The following is a 24020-nucleotide window of genomic DNA, read 5'->3' as shown; positions in this document are numbered from 1 at the left end:
AAAAAATTAAGATGTAGAATTAGGCCATTTGTAGTGGAATTACCCGATAATTACCCGCTAAGTGACAGTAATTTACAGTTGATTATTTTTACGTTTACAAAGTGTTTTTTTTATTTGAAAAAAAAAGCTGGAACGCAGATGAAATATCGTTCTATTGCTGAGGGGAGGGGGAGGTGTTTAGCGGTGGTGTTGAGAGAAGAGTGCGTGGCTTCACAGTGAGAACTTTTGAGACCACCAAGGCTTGACTTTATAGTCTGCTTAAAATATTCATCCCTGCAAATGCCGATTATAATTACGAGTACTGTACAAGCATGTGATTACTGTTAAAATATTCTTGTTTAATGCGTGGCAATTGAACGTTTGACAAATTTAATTGTAACCGTTTGATATAATTCATTAATTCGTTGAACAATGAGACTTCTATTTTTTTATTTAAAACTTTTGTGACCGCAGGGATTCATATTCTTGGTTCTTTCGGTAAAGTCACGTAGAAGGGAAACAATAAAATAATAAAAATATAAAACAATAAAATTATCACGACGTTTAGATTGCAACACAAGCAATCATCATCAGGTGTGAAAACCACAAATTTTCTTGCTGTGCTTTTCACACCTGATGATGATTGCTTGTGTTGCAATCGAAACGTCGTGAGAATTTGATTGTTTTATATTTTTATGATTTATTGTTTCCCTTCTACGTGACTTTACCGAAAAAACCAAGAATAAAAATGAGACTTCTGTTGACTTCGAACAGCAGTGAAATTGCGTTACTGCCAAACAAACCCTGAAGATGATCATCCGAAGATGTTTTGTGTTTGGATTTCATCTCTGCTTATTTCCTCAAGGCACTAATTATGCGCCATTTGTGTTGCTGCACTCCATTTTGTTTTGGCCACATTACAGCAGTGAACAGTATAATGAGCATGTTGGCAAAGATGTGCTCTTAACATGTAATTATATCATTGTTTTTTAATCACTTGTGCTGCATACTGTTACGATGCCGAGTATACATAAATACACGTGGATCAGCATTGCGTATGATGCACATGCAAAGCTAGTTTTGAGAATAATGTGGCGCTAATAACTATGGCTGCAGCATACATCAGTTAATTGATTCATACCAATGTTAAGGCTCGTGATACGTGCACATAATTACAAGTTTCTGTAGGGATTAAGATTTTTCTTTTTAAACTGAATGACAATGATCTCACATTCTTATCTTATCAAGATTTTATAAAGACGGTAAAGGCGATGAAAATATTGATCCTCGAATCAAATCTCATCCTTGAATTGCAACAATGCATTGACTTGCTGGGCTGCAGCCTAACATATTCCACTGTGCTGAAAAACAAATAAGCCCCCCACTTGGTGGGAAGTCAACTGCGGTTGTCTTCCTGTGCAAAGGGAGAGAGAGAGAGAGGGAGAATGGCCTTCATAATGGAACTGCTATTTTCACTCCTGGCTTTGGGCCATCAACACAGATGGGCACCACCGACCCCATTGCATGTTTGAGCAGTTAGAAACTTTGACTTTTGAACTGCAATTGAAACATTCATATATGTGCATGTTAAACAACCACCAATGTTTCCTGTTTTGGTTACCGACGATTATGAAAGCTTTATTGTTAATACCAAATTTAGGACATTGTTTTCTCCTAAGGAGCGTTGAGGATCACTCGAGGTATACACTTTCGCAGAGGATTTATTGTATCATATATGCGCGTGCATTCATATTGATTAGATTCTACCAAAGCAAACACATATATACATGTGTGTGCAAATTGTATAATACAGTAATGAATGAAATTCGACAATGAATGGCATGGTGGCATTCAAAACCCCCAGTACTACATTGGCTTCTGACAGTTTTACCCAGAGATATGTGTATCTATTCATCTCGGAGACATTTAGCTTCTGCAATCATTTACGTGGTGCCATTCAAAGTCACGTGCGTACATGCTTTTACTCATTTATCATCTGCAATGGCAAGGGTGCCCTATTCACAATCAGAAGGTTGCATAGTTCCAATGCTAATCTAATGTCGACTCACTCAATGTCCCTCAGAGGTCGCTACGTGTGCGCTCCGAAGGAACAATAGACATGATAATGCCGTGCTAACATTTTACATCAATTGCATTGCGTGCTGCTCTTGATGCAACTGTTGTTGAATACACAGTATTACCTAAGAAAATGATTACGTGTTCATTTTATAGGCACTAGGGATGACCATTGGATTCAAAGAACATCGGGTTTCTAAGGACAATTTGACAATGCTTTTTTAAATGTTTAAAATCATTTATAATGTGCACTAATTTCTATATGTGTGCATACTAATAATAATGACATCACGACGATTACTTTTGACTGGAAGAGCACGGAAGTGGCGTCGTTTTTTGGGCTCAATCCAAAGCTAAAAAAAATTCAGATCGTCCAAACTGTAATATTTATGCTAAATACTCAGAATAATCATAAAATCCACAACACATCCCTCGTATGCGCTAAATAAATGCAGATTTCGTGTAATGTGTTGAAACGAACCTGGATCTTGTGTTTGTTTAAGATTTTGGAAATCTCTTTGGTAACCCCCTGCTATGTATGGTAAAGTGATGGTTTTGGTTGGATCCTCAGAAGGTTGTCCTCGTCGAGGCCGCTCTCCTATCTTACAGCTACATGCTAATTTCTCACATTAACATCACTAGCCCCGGCCACTTCTTTATGACCCTTGGGCTACACCCATTTCAAACCTTTTAAAAACAGTCTGCCTCAGCAGCAGACCATGTTTTCCCACCTGATGACGGACGCTTGTGTTGCGCCCGAAATGTCGTGATTTATTTTATTTTATACCTACGTGACTTTACCGAAAGAACCAAAGAGTATGGATTCCTGCAGGCGGGAAAGCTTCAAATCAACACAATTGGTATTTTTTTTACATTGAAAACCGTAACATGTTTTATTGTTATCATTATTATTACAGTGTTTAGAACTGTCACTGAAATCCTCGGTTTTTCTTCTCAACTCAACGGTTGAGGGTCATTATTTTTGTCCACATGACCGCGTGCTGCACGTTCCATTGTGGCACATCAATTCAATTGGTCGACCAGCCGCTCTGCGTCTGCTCCAAAGCCTTGGCTGGTAACAATGGCAGGAACTCAGGCAGAGGAAACGCAAGAAGGGGTGCATTTTTCAGGCCTCCCTCTCCCCAGCTTTCCTTGCCCCCCCCCCCATCCCTCCCTGATGCCCCCCCTCCACCCACCTCCGGCTTTTTTGTTTTTTAAATGACGTGAAAGTGCGCATTGCGCCCGCGTCTGTCGGCCCATCTGGGGCGTCTATGAAAACTCAAATGCGCCGATGAGGCACCTCCTCCTCCGTGGCGGTTGGGGGGCATTGTTAACGTGTGGGAAAATAGCGGGAAGCAGACGTGGTGATTTGTTGGAGGATGTATACTCTCTGGAGAAATCCTAAGAGCTTTACGGGTGAGAGCGGTTACATTTACGGGCTGAAAACGATTGCGTTAAAGGCAGTGGGCTCCCTACAGAATAAAACTGATTTTGCGGAGTATACCCTTTTGCTGCTGTGTCTAGTGAATGAATGGGGATTTTTTCAGAGAGTTGGTGCAATTTCAGCTCAAGTCAGGGTAATCGGCCCATTGATTCACTACACTTGAGAACCCGTTTTCATCGCGGGCACCTGCACCCAGAGTTGAACTCAGCCTCTTGGTGGTGCTGGCTCATTGTTCTGATAACAATATTACCCACTTGACACATCTGATCATGATTTCAGGAATATCCTATTCGTTTTTGACAGGACATTTGACGGAAAAAAATTTTTGCACATGTATAACAATCTGCAATGACAATGCTGGAAGTACTTTGTCAAACTATATTGAGCCATGTAATGCTTTTAGTAGAGTGCGTGTCTTACGATTGACAGGTGGGGTTGTCAACTCGGGTTTTATCTCTTTAAAGTTGATGCGATGTGCAGTAGTTGGCTTATGGAGAAACTGGCCCCAATTGTATGGGCAAGAAATGCGTATAAACACTGCCCCGTACTGGTTTGAACGAGGACACTCACACTCTTGATTTGGTCGAATTAAGCATGCAAATTGAGGCTGGAAATTATTTGCAGATAAACAGTAATAGCAACACAAACGAAATGTAAACCAAGCACAATAACGAGTGCATAAAATATAGGAGTGGGGGTACAGCGGTGGTGCAGTCCGGCCACTTAAGTTTGATTCCTGGTCATGGCTAACATCATTGGTGAGTGATATCTGAACTGAGCCCCCTACACCCACCCGCAGTGACTAGTGTGGTGAAATATGGTCGAACCCCCTGTGACTGACAAAAGCATGCATAGGCCTTCATCCAGCAGCGGCTTGACAGAGGGCTGTTAAAAAATAGGAAAGATTTGGTTCATGTGATTCAAAACCAAGCATATGCAGTATGGTACACACATGTTTAGAAGTGTATATCGAACAAGACGTAAACTGATAGGACCATGTAATTACAATAGATCCAAATTGATTAGCAAAGAGATTTATTGCATGACGAGTGAACTATACACTGTTTAAACTAAACTTTTTTTTTTTAATTTTACCAGGCAAGGCCCACTGAGCTTTATAGTTTTTTTTCAGAAGCGACCTGGCCAAGAATGATGGCTCAACGAAGTGGCTTATCACGTGGAAATTTATAGCAGCAGCCAAGTACTCTAGACGCGTGTTTCTGAATGTGGATGGAAAAACCAAAGGATCCAGAGAAAAATCCACGTGACCACGGGGAGAACATGCAAACCCAAAATATATATAGGCGTCAGGGTCAGGATCGAATCCATGACCTCCAGTATACCAGACAAATTAGTAAACGTCTGTGCACCCTGGTGTCTGTATGGGGGTAAGGGAGAGGGAGCCTGAGATGCGAGTAGATTACACCTGTTTAACGTGGCATGTAGAAGAGAGGAATTGGAATTAAATACGACTGTGGTTTAGATCTTTGTGGGAAGGAGCAGAGACCTTTACTGAATAGAACATTAATAGATCTGATAACCAGTGGCAAAATTGGATTTTAAATTGCAATCTGTGGCTTTGAGTCATTTGGTGAATATGTAAATGCTGTGTTTTTTTATTCATATAGGTACAATCTTCATTGCAATAGGGAAACTTTAATTTGTGACTCATAATTTCTTCATAATGTGTATTTTTAAGCAGCAAAATGGTTGTATGCAGACCCATTAAAATTAAAAAGCAGACAATAATGTGGATAACATTAGTTTGATCACTAGGTTCGGATGCGTCAAAAGAAGAGATGTCGGCTGGTCCAAGCTAACCTTCAGAATGGTAGCCAAAGGAGCACCTGAGAGGATGTCCACCATAGAGATGGAGCAATGACACAAGCTCTTGTTCAGGAGCTAAATGGATTTCTGAGGAGGCATGCATCCGGCGGTCAATTAATAATGACTCGATGATGATGGTGGTGATGATGAAATGTACTGCCCTGCGTTGCTTAATGTGTGTTGATTTCTTTCTGCTGTTCTGCAGCCTCCGACGCCCCCGCCAGACTACAGCCCGTCACAGTCGAGCCTCGCAGCGGCGCCCCAGGCCATCCTGCCACCTGGCTGGCAAGAGGAGATGGACGCGAAGGGAGAGATCAGCTTCACCCACCTGGCCAGCCCTGACAAGGTGACTCTCCATTCCTACCCATCAAAAAACATTCAAAGTTATGGAGGCGGTTATAATCATAATTACTTGTGTTAAAGGAGGGTGAAATGTTGGCATGAGAAGTCTTATTATTAGCAGTTTGTGCTTGCTTGCATAAAGAAAGGTTTCCAACATTCAGGAATTCTAGGATATATTTTACGCGTGTGGCTTATTTCTCTCATGCACATTTGGGAACTATTTATATTGTAATTCAAACCATATGAACAAAACCTCCTCGCGACCGCAGACTGCAATACTCATGTCGATTGTTTCCATGGAAGGTGGAAGCCGCCAGTGTGGTCGTGGTGGACTCACTGGCCAGGTGTTTGTTGAACACATTGCTTGAAGCCCACGAATCGATCCACGCTGTTTTGATGCTGAAGTTTGCTTTACCCAGACATTTTTTTTTGCTGTGGAATGAGGAATTTGTTCAGATCATCGTTGATTGGCAGGTTCCACAAATACGAAGGAGACATCACAGCGATGCACTCTGCTGCTCCTGACATGGTTATCTAGCTTCACCACCTAAATGTGAAATTGTAATTGTTGCTCTGCATCTACATCAGCCGTACGAAAGAAATACATATTGGCAGGTTTGGTCAGCTTGTGAATGGTTCGGTTGACGGATTGTTGCAGCATCCCGCCGAATATCTGGTGGTGCGATATTTGGCAGAAGTATATATAGACATGTAACGATGCATCGATGTAATCCATTTCAATTTATTTTAATTCTCTGGATACATTCATCAATTATTTGTTATCAATTCTATTTCGATGACAGGTGGGAGAGTAAATCCGTACATCCAAATAATGTATCTGAATGAAATGGTTCTCTCTAGATTGAAATGGTTCTCATTGTGTGGCTTTACAGTATTTGTTATTCGTGTGAAGCATGTGTTAGCAGCGCACGTTACTATGGTCACGACTTCTTGTTAGCCACCTATAGCAAAGGTAAACAGATCAATCGGGCAACAATGACTAAATTAAGGTGGCACAACTGTGTACAGTCCGCATTGAAACTGGAAGTTATATCCAAGTCCCACTGAAATAAGTAAAAAAGTCACGTTTACAATGCACAGCCATTCAAATGATCATGATCTGAAACTGGTATGATTGGTTACTTTACTTCCCTGATGTGTCAATAAACTGAAGTGTAAATGGTTGAAGTCGTCTCATAAACACAAGGATTAGGTAATTTAATTTTCAAAGAAGTTGGCCTCATTACAAGAAAGATGACATCCAAAAAACAAATGTTTTTTGTATTTTTGACCATACCACCTTCCGTCAGCGGCAACGTTGCAGCTTTGAGGTCTACAAATAAACAGCTGTTGTTGTTGCACCTCGGGAAACCCCTTTCTAATCTGCCCGTGAACAGAGTGCCACTAATCACGGGTTTGAAGTTGCGTGGTTCACGCTGACATCAGCTGGCTTTGTCGTCGCTGGTGCTTGGCATGCACACGGCCGCGTGCTGTGTGCCCCGGCTGAGGCACGACTGTGTGCAATGGGTGCTTTTTCAGATTCCAAAGAACACAGGATGAGATGTTACTATCCTTTGTGCAAGCACTTCCAAGAGTTCATGAACAGTGAGCCTGGTGAAATTTGGGGAGCGCATCGTCAGTAGTGACCCTTTGGTTCCGCTCCAAGTGCCTTTACTTGAGCGCGCCGATGATGATGGTGCTTCTTAAAGTCACATGCCACTGAACTTGTTAAAAACGAGTTTGGTACACATTGCCTATTATTATTATATAAACACACACCTGGGCACACAACCCAGGTCTATGTTTATGTAATATATAAGAATGTTGATTTGAAGCTGATGACGGACGCTTGTGTTGTGCCCGAAACGTCGTGATTTATTTTATTTTATACCTACGTGACTTTACCGAAAGAACCAAAGAGTATGTATAATATATAAGAGTTATTAAATTGTTTGTGTTGCGTCCTCTCTTAATCATCGTTCATTCATAACGTTAAACACATGTAAAATAAGACGTATTATTTACATCAAAGCTTTACATATGGACATTGTGAACAATACAGGTTCATGGCAACTCGTACAGTGATCATCACGAATGTATGGCTGCATTGGATTTATGAGCGTTTTTCCTGACAATAACCCCAGGGGTTTTGTCTGTTTCAAAACAAAAACAATTAGCATCGTCTCTTATATCGATTCACCAATCGACAGCTTTTAATGTTGTTTACATTGCCCATTTATGTGATTAAAAACATGAAAGGAAATCTAAAAGAAAGGTAAGAAAAACACCACTGAAAATATACGAAGCCAATTCTGGAACTCGCAATCCAACGCTACGGTAGTTTTGTACAGTATGTGTACTAAATTGGGACTGCCTGGCATGTAAGTGTTTGTGCAGCGTGGGGACACCACAAGTCCAGCATTGCTTTGCAAGCCATTTTGAGTACAGGAGGAGCATGGGATGTCCACATAAGGATACACTTATATGCTGTCAATATTTTTTTTAGTTCACTGCACTAGGTAACCGGTAACCTGAGTTTGATATCCAGTTATGACTAACATGAGTGGTGACAAATATCTGAACCAGTTATGGTCACCCCTATATTCATATGGTGCATAAATATATAACACCACCTGCAACCGGTAAAAAAAAACTTACAACAAAAGCATGTCTAACGTATGCCTGCTGATCGGACTGTGAAACTGAAATATTGTACAGCCTCGGTCTGCTTAAACTATGCTGTAAAATATTGGTGTTAAAGGTCAAGGCTCATAGACTAAAAATATTCTCTGCATACGTGTAGCGGTGGACTCTTTTCATCTGATTATTTGCAACTAATTATAGAAGATATCTTTCTGTGGGTGGAACCAAAAATATCAACAAAAGCTGACTCCTTGCCATTTGATCTGGTGTCATGAAAACATTGGTATTCTTACACAGAATTTCCATTCCATTAATGTTTATATTGGCCATATACAAGAAGCACTGTGAAAATGCAGAGAGATGGGCCTTATTAAGATAATTTATTTGCAAACTTCGGCTCAAGTAAAGTGGCCCTGGTTTACTAAAGGTTGCAGTGTTCTTATTTTGATGTTGTGGTAACAATGCCCAATATGACGCATAGCAGTGGTACAGTATTGTGTGTCACCGAAGCCCTTGTTATATTGTCCTGTGGGTGGCAGCCAAATGTGCTCTAAGACTTCAAGCCAAACAGATGACATCGCCAAGCATTGTGGTGCAAATCTTACTTGAAATGTAATTAGGTCTGTGCATAGCAAAGATCGTCACGTGTGTGATACTCCAACTTGTGGGGAAGATATGAGGTGGGCAGTATATCTCACGTGATGTAGAGTGTTTCTGTGACCTACCTGTATGTATTTTTGATTGCAACCCCTTGATATGTGTGGGTTATATCCAAAATATAAATAATTAGTAGCACAATGAATTATTATCCTAAATGGTGTCCTCTTGAAAAAAATAAAGAGTTCTGAGCCATGATGAATTTTTCATGAATATTGGACGTGAGTATTGAGAAAATAGAGACCGCGGAAGAATGCAATGGTTAAGGAAAACTGAACCGTCGCAAAGAGGACAATTTGAACGTTCTTCTGCACATTCCATGCGATGGAGATGAAGAATGTTTTAACGAATGATAAATCCGGAAGAACATCTGAAACACCTTGAAACTAAAATTTGGGAAATGTTCGAATTTTCTCATTGACGCAGACAATTACGTCAGAGACCACGTCCATCTAAAACATCACATTTACTTCAGAAAAGACATTTGTGATTTAGCAGAACAAGTCACTGGAAGGAAGGAGTCATTAAAACAAGAAAACAATAAAATGGCAGCAGAAGAGGACAACCTTCACGGAGAACCAATTGGGAGACGGAACTGCAAAGTTATAGTGCATGCAGCAATAAACGGATTACATCTGCACGGACATTGCTGCCAACACGGTGTGGCTTTCATTAAATAGCTGTATTGCAGTATTAATACATGCTAACAATCCCAACAAAGCCATGTGGTACACTGTGCTCTATTGGTTATTTCGAAATGGGCTAGGAATTTTGATGAGAAAATTCCTCTTCATAGTGGAAAAATACCGATGCACTGTAGTGAAGCAAGTTTACCATGTGGATTGGTCATCGATTCATGTCACTTCTTGAAGCTGGAATGAAGGAACAGAGAAAGGGCACAATTCATTATTGGTTTATGCCCATCGTCCCACCCCATTATGTATGGATTTTCAGCTCGTTGTGCCCGGTCATCTAGATTTGTAACTTTGCAAGCGTTCCCTCCACCGCTAGAGGACCACATTCTGCTGTGCGGCAATCTGCACAGTGGATGAGACTGGAGTGGGTGGTGGGGCTAGAATGGAGTTGAAGACGTGGCCCCCGAATGTGTCTGTTGAGCGAGCGTGGCTATGCCTTTGACGCTATTAAAAAGGGATATATGTTGCGTGTGCTCTACTGCAATTAGGTGGAAACTCTCGTGAAATTATTCTTGCCCGGCTTCCGGAAAGGGGCTCTGCGGTAGAGTGGTAACACTGGCAGTTCCATCTCGCACGACTCACAAACACACAAAAAGACAAAGATCCCTCATATAGCTTTAACAGACTGTTGGGGCAGGTGCTGTTAGCGAGCATCTATGAAGGCCGGCACGGCCAGCATCACACCCGGCCACCTTTGTCTCCCCATTGATGATGTTTTTAGACACCGATCGAGGTACTCATTTGAGGCTGAGTCAACCCTGGTGAGGCCCAGCACCATTGGTTTTAATCGCGTGACTGTTGTTTACTTTGTGTGCAGTGGAAGAGGTTGATGGATGAAAATGGCAAGGTGTACTTCTACACGAGCAAGGGGGACAGTGTCTGGGAGCTCCCAAAGGTGATTCGTGGTGTTAATATCTTGATTGATTGATGCCACTTGTTTAACAGAAGTGTGATTCCCTTTATACTTGGAAGTTAGAATCAGAATAACAACCGTGGCTCACATCAGTGACGAGTGATATCTGAACAAGTTCTGTGCCCCAATCCACATTGTGGAGTATGGACAAGTGACCCCAATAACCGAAAGTAGGCCTTATGTATTATTATTATTATGAATTTATGTAAATATATATTTTTAAATGTGGATTTGACAATGGTTTACACTAGCTTGTTTTGGTGAATTGACTCAAACAGTAATTTCTGGTGTCTTTGAATAAACATCACGGTAGCAGTAGGAATTAATTTGGCTGGGTGACAGCATGGCTGAGCAATTGACTCACAATTGGGCAGTGGGACTGACCGAGTGCCTTGGTACAAGTGTAACATAAGCTGCCTGGGCCACCCAGCTGCTTCAAACCATTGTTAGTGTAGCCAGCATTTTTATTTTATTTTTGAGTCATAGTCTTAGCCTAGTCAATGAAAACCTGTGGAATATTAGTTAAGTCTTCATACACAGATTTCATGTTGTAATTCTCTTAGTCTAGTGGAATAAAGAGGTCAATCATTTAATCTACTCTCAGTTATTAAATGTTGGTGTAAGGGGTGCACAATTGCCCCCTCCCCCACCCCACCACAATATTATCTGGTGAGCCAATCGGCGAACTCGGTAAATATTTTATGTACACATTTGGCCAAATACCACTTTTCTACATCAATTCTGCTGTCCACTGGAGTTCTTCTTGGTCTTCCTCAGGGCAATGCTGTCTCTAATAACGTTCAAGTAAATTAGTTTGGGTCTTCATTCAGACAAGTTAATTTGATTATTTGTAGTAGACGTCATCACGCTTGATAATTTTTCATACACTCATGATGTCACCGGTGACTGAACTTTGTTGACGGATATATTCAGCACTAAAGTTCACATGTGCTTCCAACGAATACGCTTTGTTTTTTATACTTTTATTTGTCATCTTCCCCCATTCCTCCCGCTCGGCCACAAACAGCTGGAGTCTCCCCCTCCCCCTGAAGAGCCCAGGGCCGGAACCCTCCCTCGTGCATCGCACCCCTCGGAGCGGTCCCTCCACAGCAGCACGCTCCCCCGCGGCACGGGCACCTCATCGTCCTCCTCCTTCTTATCCTCGTCTGCAGCCATGACGCAGGATGTGAAACCCGCACTCAGCAGCTTTGGCATGGCCACGCTACCACGCGCCTCCGTCGGCTCGTCCGACAGGCAGTTTGGCACCGGCGCCGGCGGCAGCAGCAGCAGCGGCATTGGCAGCACCACCTCGGCGTTGGCCGCGACTTCTCTGGTGGCGACACTACGGCCCGGTGGGCCTGACAAGCCTCAGCTCGTGCTGACAGAGCAGGGCACGGTGACGGCAGTCAACTGGCGTGTGCGGCAAAGCGGTCTGGACAGGGCCATCCAAGCCAAGTCGGTGTTCATTCCAGATGAACCAAAGGTATGTGGGGGAGCATGGGCACGCTGTTCTGAGTTGTGCAGAGTTGTGAGAAGTGCTTTCTTGAACTTGGCAATGGCTAATTCTGGGAGACACGTGACTCTTGTATTATTAAAAAATAAATATTAATTTAATTAAATGTTCTAAGTTGATTAATAATTTTTTCATGAATTTACAGTCGAATTTTATGAGCTGTAGCCCACACTGGTAGACTCTTGACTCGCAATCCAAAGTAAATAATAGTCACTGAAGCAAAGGATTTCAAGTGTTCATCACTAATGTTAAATTGCTGTCTACAATATATTGTAAAGTTGATGTGTCCCTTTTACTCGAGTAAAAATTAGCTGATGCTCATCTCAACTAACAGTACTATCGAGAGGGTAACCATTGTTGACTTCCTACAAAGTGGTTCTTATTTTACCAATCCCAGAGGGTAGATTTTGGGCTGAATTGACTGATGGCTCGATCTGTTGGTGTAGGAATTTAATGTGCTGTTCTATGATTAAATATCATACAAATGCTACATTATCCCCACATATTAAGCCAAGTTATTTTACTATTGTATTAACCTTTGTGAGAATGCATTGGCCATTTGAATTTTGCAGATATAAATATAAAAAAATCCTAACTGAGCCACATGCATCTTTTGGAGTGATTCTTAAAAATAATCAACTTATTTCCATTGCAAAGGTGGCCAAAATCCAGTCACACGGAACAGTTCCCAGCCAGTGATCATGAAAATGTATCTGTTGCTCTGCTGAATGTTTGATAATGTTTGTGACAAGCTAAAAGCACTTCATAAATGCCATGTGCCCATAAGTGCCCAAACTTTCAAGCGAGACATGTAATAAAGCAAACCAAATGAGTAGTGAACCGATTAACTGAACAGTGCACTTTAAATGTGTGATGCACATTATGCAGTGGCTTTCAATGAATATAGTTTCACCAGTCACAGCTGAATTTTGATTTAAAGCTTTCGTGACTGCAGCGATTCGTAGTCTTGATTCTTTCGGTAAAGTCACGTAGAAGGGAAACAATCAAATAATAAAAATATAAAACAATAAAATTCTCACGACGTTTCGACTGCAACGCAAGCAATCATCATCAGGTGTGAAAAAACACGGCTACATTTTTTTATTTTTACCGAAAGAACCAAGAATACAGTCACAGCTGGTTTTGTTTTCTCTCGCAGGAGAATGCAGGGCATAACAAATAATTATTCAATAACTATAAAGAGTCCAAGCTGTTCAGGTGGAAAAGGGCATGTAATATTGTTTAACAAGCATAGCTAGGTATATATTTTGTAAACTCTTGTTTTATTGAACAGCCCCCTTATTGCTTTTTAAATGACAGCGTTGGTTTATGCATTTCTCCACAGCGTGTAACCACTTCAAAACTGTTTAAAATTCATCAGTTATCCAGAGTCGTTGGAGCCTCCTAAATATCCTTGACCTTCATGTCAGTTTGAGAGTAACTGCCACATTTCCTGCCCGCGTGTCCATGCTGCTGATTTAAAGACCATTTTACCAAGCAAAGTGTAAAAGCGGAGGGAAATATGCTACAAAAATGATGCATCTTGCTATACGCACTGATCTCACTTGATATATGATGGAAGTGATGCAGCATTTATTCATGGGGGGAAAGCAAACTGTAAATGTAATGTGTTTAAGGTGTCACATATTCGTGCAACACAATAAACATGATTTGAAGGGCGTTTTCATTTAAGTACTGTAATTGAATCAGTGCCAATGATAATTTCCGATGCAATAAGTGGTAACTAATTTAATTTCAAAGTATTGCAATAAAACACAATTTTAAAAACATGACGTAATAGTTGAATGGCACCAGAAAGATATTGAGTGGAAAATGTATTATCTTGTGTGTGTGTGGGGGATCTGTGGTGCAAGTCATTGGTGCCACTGTGCTATGAATCCAGCAATCTGAGTTTGATTCCGCGCCATGACTTACATCAGTGAGTTGTGATGTATGAACTGGTCCTGGGCCTCCTCTTGGTTGATTCAGCCCTAAACTATTATCTTGTGTTCTATAAAAAAAAAACATTAGCACTAGGGGAGATAAATGCTACCAGGCGTGCTGCTAGCCACAACACCCTGTTGTACGATGTGCCTGTTTAAAAGGTGCTTGCTTTAAAGCACTTGCCGCAACAATCTGCAATGATCTGTATGACGATACGAGAGAGAGGGGGGGGGGGTGTCTCTATTATGTTTGGGAGGACCATGAAGGGTAATGGTTCATCCAGTGCCATACAATTCCTCCACCCTTAGGTGATTCTTTAACTTGCACAACACCAGTAATAATAATGGTACGTGAACCGGTCCTGGGCTTCCTCTAGATTGACTTGGCCTGAAATGAATGTATTTTGCATTGAGTGAACATCTGCACTCTCGAGACAAGCACAGACGCGTATGGTGTTAACCAGGCCCACCCGCTCGTGTCTGTGTGCGTCTGTGCGCGAGCACTTGTATCTGATGTCAGCCTTTCCAACTGCCGTGCTGGCACAGTAGGGAGCACAGGTGGTTCATCTGCCAGTCATCTTGGTCAGTCAATCCACGGCACCTGGGTCTGCCCCTTGACCTCCAGTCAGTGAGCCTTCAACACTTCCCGTGGAACTCAAAGTGCACCTAGCCTGGCACAAGTACTGTGGTGACGTCATCGCCACTTAGTGGCGAATGGCAGCTGTTGTTGTTGTCAGCTTGACTCTGCCCTCTGGTCTGTAAGGCTAAAACAGGGGATCCTTGTGTTTGTATTTGTGTCTTGGCAGATTACACCGCACAAAAGGACACTTTCAGATCACGACTTGTCGGACAAGGCTGCACCAGCAACTGTAAATCCACTGTCACCAGTAAGAGCCACTGTATGGAGAGTCTTGCATAACCAATTGAGGAATAGCATTTGTCAAAGTAGAGAAAGTGCACCTTGCTTTATCATTCTCTGAAACTGCTTCAACCTGAAAAGTAAGTTAAATTAGTTTGGCTTTCCATAAATTGAAATGCAGTGCCGTTTGATTATTATCATTATATTCTCCCATGTTTTATTTGAAGCTCAGGTTCACTTTGTGTTCATATTATTGTTACGTTAGAGAGAGTGTATTGCAGTTTAACACGTAGGCTTTCGCGACCGACACGGCCAATCAGCAAAAAAGTGTCACCATTCTGGCGAACTGCCCGATGATGCTGGATGTAATTACCAGCGAAACGTCGTACTCAAAAACTGTAAATGTTGTGGATTCACTCTTCAACACACCGGTGGGCTAAAGTAGTGAACTATTTGTCTTTTGTCAACATGACACTTTTTTTGCTGATTGGCCTTGTCGGGTGGTGGAGGGTTGCAACACATTTATAAATAACGCGATCTAACCCAAAAACTTTATTATGAAGAGTGTATTGCAAGCTGCCGCCTCCATCACATGCCCATTGTGTTTGTAAAAAATAAATGCGTTTTTGTTTCATGCAGCATCTACATTTCATAAGCATTTAGTTTCTCCTTCACAGGTGTACACCTGTTAAGCATTGGTCGAGACTTTGTATGCCTCTATCTCAATGGACTCTGCAATCAAAAGACCTCAAACTAAAATCTTGCTCTTGTATGAAAACGATTGCATTTCTAGCACCACCAACATTTTCTGTGCTTTCTTTTATTGATTAAAAAATAAATGTGTTCTTTTTTAAATTATCTATTCATTGGCCAGGGCCTCAAACAAATGACGTAATTCATTGACTTCACACCAAATCCTATGACCGACCCAGTGAATTTTGAAAGTGAATCGGCCTCAAATGCTGGGTTTACCAAAAGAACAACATCCACTGTGTGTGTAATCCTATCTGCCGGCTCTCGTGTTTGGTGTACTGTGAAGTTACCCAAGACCGTCAACCATCGGAGGATTATTTTTCTAAACAGGCCTGGTTTGCATGCCTCTGGTGCAATAGGATGCTATTCTCTCAGCTGCCTCTTTGGCAATTTGAAGCAAAGTTTTTTCAAAATATAGAAATGTCTGGTTTTGAAATAGAGGAGTCACTTTTCTCCAGCAGTGGTTTCTGTGTTAATCAAGTAGGATTTTAAAGATGATGTGGAAAAAATAACATGTCCATCATTTGCATGCAATATATTTGCATAGAGAGTATTAATGTGGTCCTTTTATTTTCAATTACAAAGAAAGGTGTACATTAATGAATACATTTTGTGGATTACTACAGCTGAGAATATTTCCAAACTTTATTTTCATATATATGCAGTGTTAATAAAGAATCACACTTTTTAAGAGGTCCATTATATTGTGTTTTGTTTCATTGGAATGGTACTTTTTTATATGTAAATTCAATTAATATATAAGTTCTCTACTTGTTGTTTCAATCATACTTACCAAGTTGTTGTGATCTTACAGCCCCTGGACAAAGCTGGAATGCTCAACAAGACCAAGATAATGGAGGCTGGCAAGAAGCTCAGGTTCGTACTGGGTTGTTACACTTGATTTTTGCTGACACGATAGCTTGTGAGATGTGAATTATTCTTATGTATTGTGAAGTTCGTACAACAACTGTCGTTCCCCACTAAGTAGCGGTGACATCACCACGGGGCTTGAGGCATGCTAAGTGTATTTTGAGGCCCTGTGAAGTGTTGAAGGCTCATTGGCAGGTCAGGGAACAGATTTGGGTGCCTTTGGTTGATTGACTGAGTGTGTAATCTCAGAATAGATGGATAATGAACCAAATGAAATATGTATTCGATGTTTTGATTGGACTATACTATCCACTGCATGTTAAATACTAGAACATCTCAATTGGTAGGTACATGGGCATAAGACAAATGCTGACACACTGCAGGCCTTAATGAAAAACATTTATAGTTACATTTTAATAATAATTTACAGCTCTTTGTGAATCCACTGTTGGATTAAGGCCTCCCTATGCCATGTCGGTCATAGGGGGTTTATGGGTCATACTTCACCACACTTGGACAGCATGGGTTGGTTCAGATACCAATTGCTACTGTTGTCAGTTGCGGCTGGGAATCGGGGTGGGTTAATAGTGCAATGCGCTACCCGCTGCAGCACTGCTCCATCCATGGACACATTTAAAATGTGGCAGGGTGGGTAAAATGAGCACCTTTGAGCCAGCTGTGGTTGCCTTTGGATGGACTGTACCATGCCAGAGGAATGTCAGTTTTTCACCACTTGCTGTGGACTGCCAACAAAGAAAAGTAATTATGAACACATGAGTGAGCACGGAGACACTGCTCTTTTCTGTAATTTGCATTAGTTAATGTGATTGTTTTAATCGGTATTTTAGGTAAGTCGCTTATGTAATTTGTTTTACATAATGAAGAAAATGTTAAATTCTCATGTATAGAGCAAGGGTTCTCTGCATCTCATTACTGCGGGACCTGAATTCCATTTGAGGTTTCAGATTTTTGATGTAATGTCTCTTCCAAAAACTATTCGCTCATTTGAATGCACATATATAATCATTTCATAATACACAAACATTGTTTGAGCGTTTTACCTAACTGTTGTGTCTAAACAAACAGACATACCGATCTCTTTGAGTCATGTCTGCTGTTAGCGTGAAATCCTTCTTGAGCATAATAACTCGTTTCAACAACAGATGAGCAAATGTTTGAACTCTAAAACTTTTATGCAGAGCTATATCTTCTTTTTCAATTGTGGCATGTCCCTGAAAGTAATTAAAGCAACTTCATTAGGTTTTTGCTAAGGTCAACCCCTTGCCTGAAACACGATTGGCACTTCCACCTCCAGTGTTCTATAAAAACTACTCCATATTCAGGCACTTCATGCTTTAAATCAGTAAATACAAAATTACTGACATGAACACAGTGAATGTTGCAATTGAGAATTAAATTGCAAAAATCTTATGAAACACGTGGATCTCATTATTTTGTCAGAAAGATGTGTATGGAATGGATTGTTAGCATCACTTATCAATAGCTCTTATTGTACTATGCTGCTTGACGATTTGTATAAAATTACTGTGGTTCAACTCAACATTATCACATGGCATGAAATGTTAATAAACTGTCATTTTCGTTATGGATTTTGATATCAGAGGTGACACCAGTCGATGGCTGGTGCCTTAACTGTATATATTAGAATTTTGATTTAAAGCTTTCGTGACTGCAGGGATTCATATTCTTGGTTCTTTCGGTAAAGTCACGTAGAAGGGAAACAATAAAATAAAAAAAACATATAAAACAATAAAATTCTCACGACATTTCGATTGCAACACAAGCAATCATCATCAGGTGTGAAAAACACAGCAAGTATAAAAACGTCGTGATAATTTTATTGTTTTATATTTTTATTATTATTTTATTGTTTCCCTTCTACGTGACTTCACCAAAAGAACCAAGAATATGTATATATTTTATTATTTGGTTGATATAAATGATCACGTGATAAGCCACTTCGTTCAACTATCATTTGTGGCCAGGACGCTTCTGAAAAAGAACTAATAGCTCAGTAGGTTTTCCCTGGTAAATTTAAAATATGTTAGTTTTCATCTGTTTATCTTTAGTGATTTGCTTACTTTTCCTATGCTTTGCAATCCTATCGTTATTTTTTTATTGTTTGTTATTGTAACTTTCTGACCCGTACCTCCTGGACATCTGTAAACAATAACTTCATAGCTTATCAGATTTTTCCAGGATAAATAGTTTCTGATAATGAATAATAATCTGATATGTACGGGCTTATGTGGAGATGTATAATGTTTACGTCAACTAGTACATTCGTGGGGGCTAATTCTTGACTAGTGCAATGCTATGATGTACAGTAAAACCTTGGATTGCGAGTAACTTGGTCTGCAAGTGCCATGCAAGACGAGCAATTTTTTAAAATAAATATTAATTTGATAAACGAGCGAGGTCTTGCAATACGAGCAGTACGTGTATACGCTTTGTCTGCCGAGAGTCACGTGATCACAACTGATATACGAGTGCTTTGATAACAACGAATTATGCTCGCAATCCAACTGTAAAGTCACGTAGAAGGGAAGTAATAAAATAATAAAAATAAAACACAATAAAATAATTCTCACGACGTTTCGGCCACAATGCAAGCAGCCGTCCTCAGGTGAAAACCAGGTTTGACAGAGTCTGTCGCGTCTGTCGCCTCGACAGACCTGGTTTTCACCTGAGGACGGCTGCTTGCGTTGTGGCCGAAACGTCGTGAGAATTATTTTATTGTGTTTTATTTTTATTATTTTATTACTTCCCTTTCTACGTGACTTTACCGAAAGAACCAAGAAGATGAATCCCTGCAGTCACGAAAGCTTTAAATCGAAATTTAATCCAACTGTACTCAATACTGAATGCTACTGTACTGACCGTGACCATAAATGTGATTTTTCAGGAAGAATTGGGCTCCCTCATGGGTGGTGCTGAGTGGAAGCAGTCTGGTTTTCCACAAGGAGCCAAAAGCACAAACTGCTGCCAGCTGGGTAAGTCTTATCGCCGACTGATCATCGGGCACAATTTTATTTTAGCCTTCTCTCAGGGACGGGCGTTTCCAATTCAATAAACCAAGCCTAAGGATTTGAGTGTCAAGACCAGAGTGACTTTCAAAAGTAGGTTAGTGAAACCATGTTGGGGAAACATGAGAATAAACCTGATCTCCATTTCTAGCAGATATGTTTTTCTTTTTCCGTCGCTGAAAGTTACGGTTTGGATTTAACAGACAGTATTTCTGTCTGGGAGCAGGCTTTTAATTAGGTCTGGTGGTGACATGATCATTATCCAAATCACATATCTAAAAACACAGCATTTCAACAGCGAAAATAATGGTTCTGCTTTTGAAAATTTGCATAATCCCTTTGTTTACATGAACAGCTCCCTCCTGTGCTCACAAACCCGACTGCCGTTCGGTTTTGGCCCCATTTATGTTTCATCTTATTCAAATGCCCTGCTATGCAGCAGGAAAATATTTTTTGTGACCGCAAATGCATATGATTTTCAACCTCTTCTTTCAAAAGTTTTAAAAGGACCTCTGTTTTACTTTCTCTGGAACATATGTAAATGTATGCACGTGGTGCCGTTTCAGGGAGGGGATTGGATGTGTGTGGTTAAGGGAGGGGTAGGGTGTGTGTGGTAAAGGTGCTTTGGAGGAATTTAGAGCAGCACTTCTCTCCTCCCACCATGTGATGCGAAATTAATGAGAAAATAACAGCTTTGTAAACTCTTCACTTAAAAGCCTTGCCGACACATCTATGACGTGCAGTCGAATGAATTTATTTCGAACAATGAAATCTAGCGAACTGGTTTGTTCCACAATTTTGCTTCCGCTATTCTTTCTGCATCTTCTACTGTAGTAACCTTACTCCCATCCTCTATTGGTCTCGATCTCTCTACCCGGCAGAGTGCGGTGTCCAACATGCTACTGAGCCTGGTCTCCGCTTGGAAGGGCTCGACAAAGATTCGCCGAGCTGTCACGCGTGTAAAACATAGACTCGCGTTTTCACTCGCTTCGCCATCCATACCGTGTGGCTGAGCACTGTTGAAAAGGATCTGTTCACCTTTCAAACGTGTTTAATCGTAAACTATTTCTATTATCTTACTAACGTACATACAAGCGGCCAGTGTTGTTGGCTGCCTATGCTGCTCCGCTTACTACTTGATATCGGCCTCTTTTGTTTGTGTATCTGTATGTCACCCGTAATAGAACACCGGCACATGCAGCTATAACTGTGACAAGTATTTTGAGTAAACGCCAAACAACTGAGCGCTTCTATATTGGTATCACTATTGTAATCGCTTCAGTGTTGTATCACGGATAGTTTTGTCCTGCTGCATTGCACTGAGGGGCAGTTATGTGGAAAATGAGCCATGTCAGCTCAGAGGACCCAAATGGACTAGGCCAGGGGTCGGCAACCTATGGCTCCGGAGCCGCATGCGGCTCTTTACGGGCTGCTTCTTGACGATATGTACGTATGTACATAGATGCATTGCGGCTCTTGAAATACTGAATTTTGTACCGAATTGGAAAGAAATGGCTCTTCTTGTTATTTTGGTTGCCGACCCCTGGACTAGGCACAACAACATTTAAGGCAGTTAAACAAACAATTTTACAGAAGCCGATGAGAATTAACTCCCCATGACGCAGATAGAAAGAACGCCATAAGAATATTAACAATGCACGTGAAACATAACAACAAAAAACAGACATCGAAAAATCGGTGCGTTCTATAACATCGTGTACAGCATATTTTTTCTAATGTTATCAATACTGGCCACAGATTCTGCTGTAAAAGGAGATGTTTTGAAGTGTATGATGCACAATTACAGAGTTTTTTAAAACAGTGTATTATGGGCTTCATGTCTTTTATTTACTCATGTGTGTTTTAGATCCTTAATAGGCTCATCCTCATTGTCAAGATTTTTAATTTTGCACTGTAGCAGCAAGCCACATTCAGCTCTATCGTTATTAAAACATAACACAACGTACAAACATGCGCAAGCGAATGTACACATTGCTGCTTGTTTTATATTCTTCCTCTTGAGTATAATTTTTTTTCTCTAAACATTGTGCCTAGGAACACATTTTTTTGTTTAAAAAATTGCAAATTCTAAGTGGTTCTTACCACACTCGAGCACAATTTGCACTTTCAAAAGAGGCCGATAATGCAAGGTTGTGATGTCGTGTTAACGCATAGCAACGTGTCTTGCTTACAGAATGCCGACAATTCTCCCACTGAAATTTAATGAAAATAATTGTATAACTGGCGCGCGTGAAGTGCACTTTTACACGATGTTCTGTGTGGTTGAACTGTCGTCTGTGCACATGATTGGTGACTAATTGCCGAATTACCATCATAAACACGACTGCAAAACCTGAGGCTGATTCCTTTGGCGTTTTAAAATCCGTGGGTTATGTATTAATTGGCCATGCAGAGTGTATCATCTCTGATGCCGATCTCTTGCAAAAGATGGCAGTCTATCCCTTGGTGTGGATCCTTTCCATTGAAAGGAATGCCTTTAAACATGTTTTTGTGCCACAAATATACAACAAAATCTCTACTGTGGATAAATTGCAAGATTGAAGCAAAAATGCAGCCTTGCTTCTGTTTGACTCAATGGAAAATTTAGTGTGGCTGCATCACGTGACTTATGGGGTCACTGGCAATATCCAGTTGTCATCATGCATTGCATCCTGATGAAGAATCACAGGCATCTGCTTGAGGTACAGTGTCAATGTGGTGTAGGTGTGTATGTGTACGCTGAGACAATATTGGCTACGCCTCAATGTAGGACTCTGCAAATGGAAGTAAACCATCCTGCACCTTTTTGTGAATTGTAACATTTTTAATATTGCTCTGATGGTTTATTTTCACAAGTAACATGCTTGCATTAAACAGCTTACAGAGTGTGCATAATACTACTGAGAGCACAGTTTTGTCAAGTTCACGGTGAATCAATTAATCTTTAGCATCAACATGCATCTGGCTGGTGTCAATGGTTTGCAGCTGAACATGCACGTTATGCTAATTGAGAAGTAATTGCAATTATGACATATTACATATAGTTTACATAAACTATATGTAGAGATTTTGCTTTTGAGAAGGGGAAAAAAACATGCACAAGACTGCGACGTATGACGTGAAAGTTTGTAATTACCAACGTAGTTTTTTACCCGAGACCATTGTTATTGAATTAAATAAATGTGACTCCCACACACCTTGAGTTTTATTCTGCATTTATAATTGGATATACGACCATGCCCACAAATTTAATGAACCCTGTGCACATTAAAGCGGATGTAGTTCAAACCTGGCAAGTGTGGATATGTGCATTTAATTTTAATTGACTGCAGCGATATTAACCCTGTTGCCTCTCCCATAAGTGTGGATTTACGCCCCTGTTACCGTTAGTGTTGCCTATTACTCGTGCGAGGCAACTTGATACTCATGTTAAATTTGTGCGCTTCTCTTTAATGCATTGTTCTCCGCATACTTGGTAAATAAAACTCGGTCTTGTCTACCCTTAATAAAATCACCATAACCACCTAAAATACCTATAACTATTTGTAAAATAAATATATAACAGTGGCCAATTGTTGTTACCTTAATAATGTTTGAACATCGATGTATCTCGGTCAAAATAATGAAATAATATCAATAAACTTTATTTTACTCTGCTAGGTATACTTCCTTAAGTGATAATAAGCGTTTGTCGCTTGGGAATATTACTAATCATCTTGGACATTGTGTGCCACTTAACAACAGAATCATAATCCGTTACGAGGGGTATAATCAAGGGCAGATAGCATATAGCAACTTCATAGGATCATTTAACTACGCACAACATAACTTTTTTGTATTACCGCACTGCCGCCCGTGTAACGTGCGTCGTGGACTATTTCTGTTTTCCAGAAACCGGGCTCGGCACAGAGCAAGCCCGAGGGCTCGGTGGAGCTACGTGGAGCCCACGTGGAGTGGGCCCGGGACAAGTCGAGCAAGAAGAATGTCTTTCAGGTTTGTAGGTGGAACCTCGTTGCCATCGAGCTGAGCCTCGGGCACAAAATAGCCATCGGGGTTTCGCGACAGCTGGCTTGGTGCTGCACTCCACCCAGCTTGGTGACGTTACACGTGGGGGGGGGGGGTCACCTTATTGACTGTGCATCTCGTGCTCTTGGTCGTATCCTGATGCAGCAATGGCAACTGGCTTCACGGAAAGAAAGAAACGAGGCCGGGTCTTTACGGAACAAATGGCGCTTCGTGTCCGGTTTTGAAATTTTGCTGCAAACTTTGATTGTTATGTTGGTGTTGTGACACTTTATATCTCGTATTGTCGTAAACCAGCAATTACCTTATTCTTGGTTCTTTTGGTAAATTCACGTAGAAGGGAAAAAATAAAATAATAAAAATATAAAACAATAAAATTCTCACGACGTTTAGATTGCAACACAAGCAATCATTATCATTTAAAAAATACAAAGCA

At 40.8% G+C, this 24020-nt stretch overlaps 1 protein-coding gene across 1 annotated transcript in view; it reads left to right on the top strand.

Moving 5' to 3' along the window:
• Positions 1–24020, top strand: part of LOC133345885 (rho GTPase-activating protein 15-like) — an 84707-nt gene that overhangs the window by 44157 nt on the left and 16530 nt on the right. Inside the window, 7 exon segments of the mRNA XM_061556966.1 lie at positions 5532–5672; positions 10481–10558; positions 11604–12059; positions 14839–14919; positions 16459–16520; positions 19441–19528; positions 23453–23554. Of these exon segments, the coding sequence (XP_061412950.1) occupies positions 5532–5672; positions 10481–10558; positions 11604–12059; positions 14839–14919; positions 16459–16520; positions 19441–19528; positions 23453–23554 (1008 nt within the window).

Source organism: Lethenteron reissneri, chromosome 23 (assembly GCF_015708825.2).
Source record: "Lethenteron reissneri isolate LAM-NWPU_2019-01 chromosome 23, ASM1570882v1, whole genome shotgun sequence".
Classification (NCBI taxonomy): domain Eukaryota; kingdom Metazoa; phylum Chordata; class Hyperoartia; order Petromyzontiformes; family Petromyzontidae; genus Lethenteron; species Lethenteron reissneri.
This window is presented reverse-complemented; position numbering and strand designations above follow the sequence as displayed.